At 43.6% G+C, this 2603-nt stretch overlaps 1 protein-coding gene across 1 annotated transcript in view; it reads right to left on the bottom strand.

Annotated features, from left to right (window-relative positions):
* nbas (NBAS subunit of NRZ tethering complex) overlaps nucleotides 1–2603 on the bottom strand; it is a 185629-nt gene that overhangs the window by 84553 nt on the left and 98473 nt on the right. Inside the window, 1 exon segment of the mRNA XM_032542394.1 lies at nucleotides 419–669. Coding sequence (XP_032398285.1) covers nucleotides 419–669 — 251 coding nt within the window.

The following is a 2603-nucleotide window of genomic DNA, read 5'->3' on the forward strand; positions in this document are numbered from 1 at the left end:
TTGTAGACCCTGGGCTGTCTACAGATACCGTGTGTTTTACGGTGTGTTCTGGGGACAGGCAGCTTGCGGATAGTGAGGAGATGTTGGCTGCATGTGACAACAAATGTTGTAGCCTAAAACACACGGGACATCGCTTAGAGCACCTTTAAGTGCTATTGTTAATTGTTAGCAAATTAATTCCTTTCTTTATATACCTCTTTCAAAGATGATTGCACAAGCCCTGTGTGGATGAAAAGTAGAATTACACACTAAAAAACACAAGCAGTTACCCATCTCAGTAGAAAGGCTAGGACTTCATCAGATTTTAGATGCAAACTGCATCCATTGGTTAAGGGGTTACATTTTTTGTGGCAATAAGCAGCCCTTTGTCCTTCCTGTAAACCACCTACTAGTTATGCAGTTGAAAAAACTGCCTTACCGTTGGCAACAGCTCGAAGCTTCTTGAGCAGTTTGACATGGGACTCTGGCTTGATGGTGGTGGTGACGTAAGGCTCACAACCTGCAGTGTCTAGTAAAGTGTAGTAGTAGAGCAGGCGGCCCTGGTCGCTTCCCTCCACGGTCGGCAGAACGTACTTGGTCATGTGGCTGCAAAAGGCCTCAGGGTTACACTTTAAGGTGTCGAACAGACCGAGGGACTCGCTCCGGGATTCAATATCCTTGGTGGAAAGACTGGATGAGGATGAGGAGAAAAGAAGGGAACAAATCAGAAGTGAAGAAAACCATGAGTGTATGTACAACAATAGTTTAGCCTATCCCAAGTTGAAATATTTTACATTTACTGTTTTACAGCAAACACCAGCTGTGTGAGATATGTCTTCTTTACGGAGAACACCCATTGGCACACGGGATGTAAAACACTCAAAGGAGGAAGACAACTAGCACTGAAGACCATTTGGTTGCAAAGCAGTTTTTGAACACACCAGTGCAAAAACAGCACAACGATCTGCAGGCTTATCACCAAAGACACAGTTCTTGGGGAAAAAAATTGAGAATGCATTTAAGAACTTGGTCAGCTCTGACATTACAAATAGGACATGGAGAAGATAAAGGGAAACGACGTGAAATGCTCAAAGAGTGGAAACCGTCTGTGTGTGGAAGCGTATTCAGCGATTTGTTCAAGTCGCGCATGATTTAAAACATGTTTCACCGCTGAACAGAAAACAGCAGGGGTTCTGAGGAAGTGAAAAGAACACAACCAAAACACCGGAGAGAAGAGAATCAGAAAATAAAAAACTCAGAGAACTGCAAACAAAAGTTAATAAACAAGGGAAGATACAAAGAAGGAAAAGGCAAAGGAAAGCCAGTTGCTGGCAGTCAGAGCTCTAAGCAGTGTGTGTGTGTGTTAGCATGTGTGTGTGTGTTAGCATGTGACAACATCAAAAAGGACAATATTTCCTCAGGGCTCTCCATCAGAGGCCCGAGGAAAAAAACCAAACAGTGGCAGCAGTGTGGAGGCAGCTGACAATGAGCTCAATCATGTAAATAACACTAATCATCCTCACGACAGGGGATCTAATAAGACCGAAGTCAACAGAACAAGTAACTGTTAAGACTCTCTTAGTCACTTTCCCTCTCTCTATTTCCCAAGTGCACACACTCAAAGGCAGCCCAATCAAAGTCTGATCATAATTTAAATCACATTAGCTCCAAAGTGACTGAAAGCCCAGAGGCCAGAGAACAACGGCAACAACTGGTCCAGGAAGGACTGTTTGAGGGGTGTTGGAAGTTGTTTCCTTGGCAGGCGCACACAGGCAGACATACAGTACACAGGATCGTGCCCAGTGTTCATGTCAGACTCTGCTTTAGCGGAGTGTGTTACCGTAGTTCTTCAAAGCCAGGTTGTCATCTCCTCTTTGTCTATCTTCTCCATCCAGCGACAAAAAAAACTGTTTAGCGCCTCTCTTTGCTGAGGTTGTGATCACCTCCTCTTTTCTCTCTACAGCGTTCCGCATCTTTCTGTCCCATTGATTTTAGTTTTATCTACAGCACACGGGCTTTGCTTCTGCTGCTCGCTCGCTGGTATTCCTCTTTGTACACAACACAATTCCCCCACTCTATCTCTGTGCTGTTCTTGTGGCTGTAAAATCAGCAGCTTCTCATTACAATCTTTTTTTTGTTCGTTTTCAAAAGCCAGAGCAAGAAACCGATTTAATACGGTGGAGTTTTTCTCAATCCATCTCTCGTCCCCCTCTCTTTCCCCAGCTTACTTTTCCATATTCTGTTTTGCGTCTCTTCCACCATGTCCAAACTAAAATAGGCTTCTGATATTCTTAAATTTAGAGGCATATTTAATTGCCATGGTAATCCGCCAGCCACATTCAAACTCAATGGGGGCTTTGGCTGAGCAGTGACGATTATTCAGCCCGTCATTGTTGTTTGAATCTATGCATGCAGTAATTTCTTATGATTCTGTGCTGCTAATTTATTTACAAATAGCTGTCCAGCAGGGGGTTGTAAAAGTGTTTGTGTGCTATACACAAACATGGCACATGTAAATAAAAAAGAAAGGCATACAGCTGATTTTTATTGTGAGGTCATTTGTTTCTGCCCATCACTTATTTATATACGACAGGTCCACACGCACGCACGCACGCACGCACGCA

Source organism: Etheostoma spectabile, chromosome 18, assembly GCF_008692095.1.
Source record: "Etheostoma spectabile isolate EspeVRDwgs_2016 chromosome 18, UIUC_Espe_1.0, whole genome shotgun sequence".
NCBI classification, from domain to species: Eukaryota; Metazoa; Chordata; class Actinopteri; order Perciformes; family Percidae; genus Etheostoma; species Etheostoma spectabile.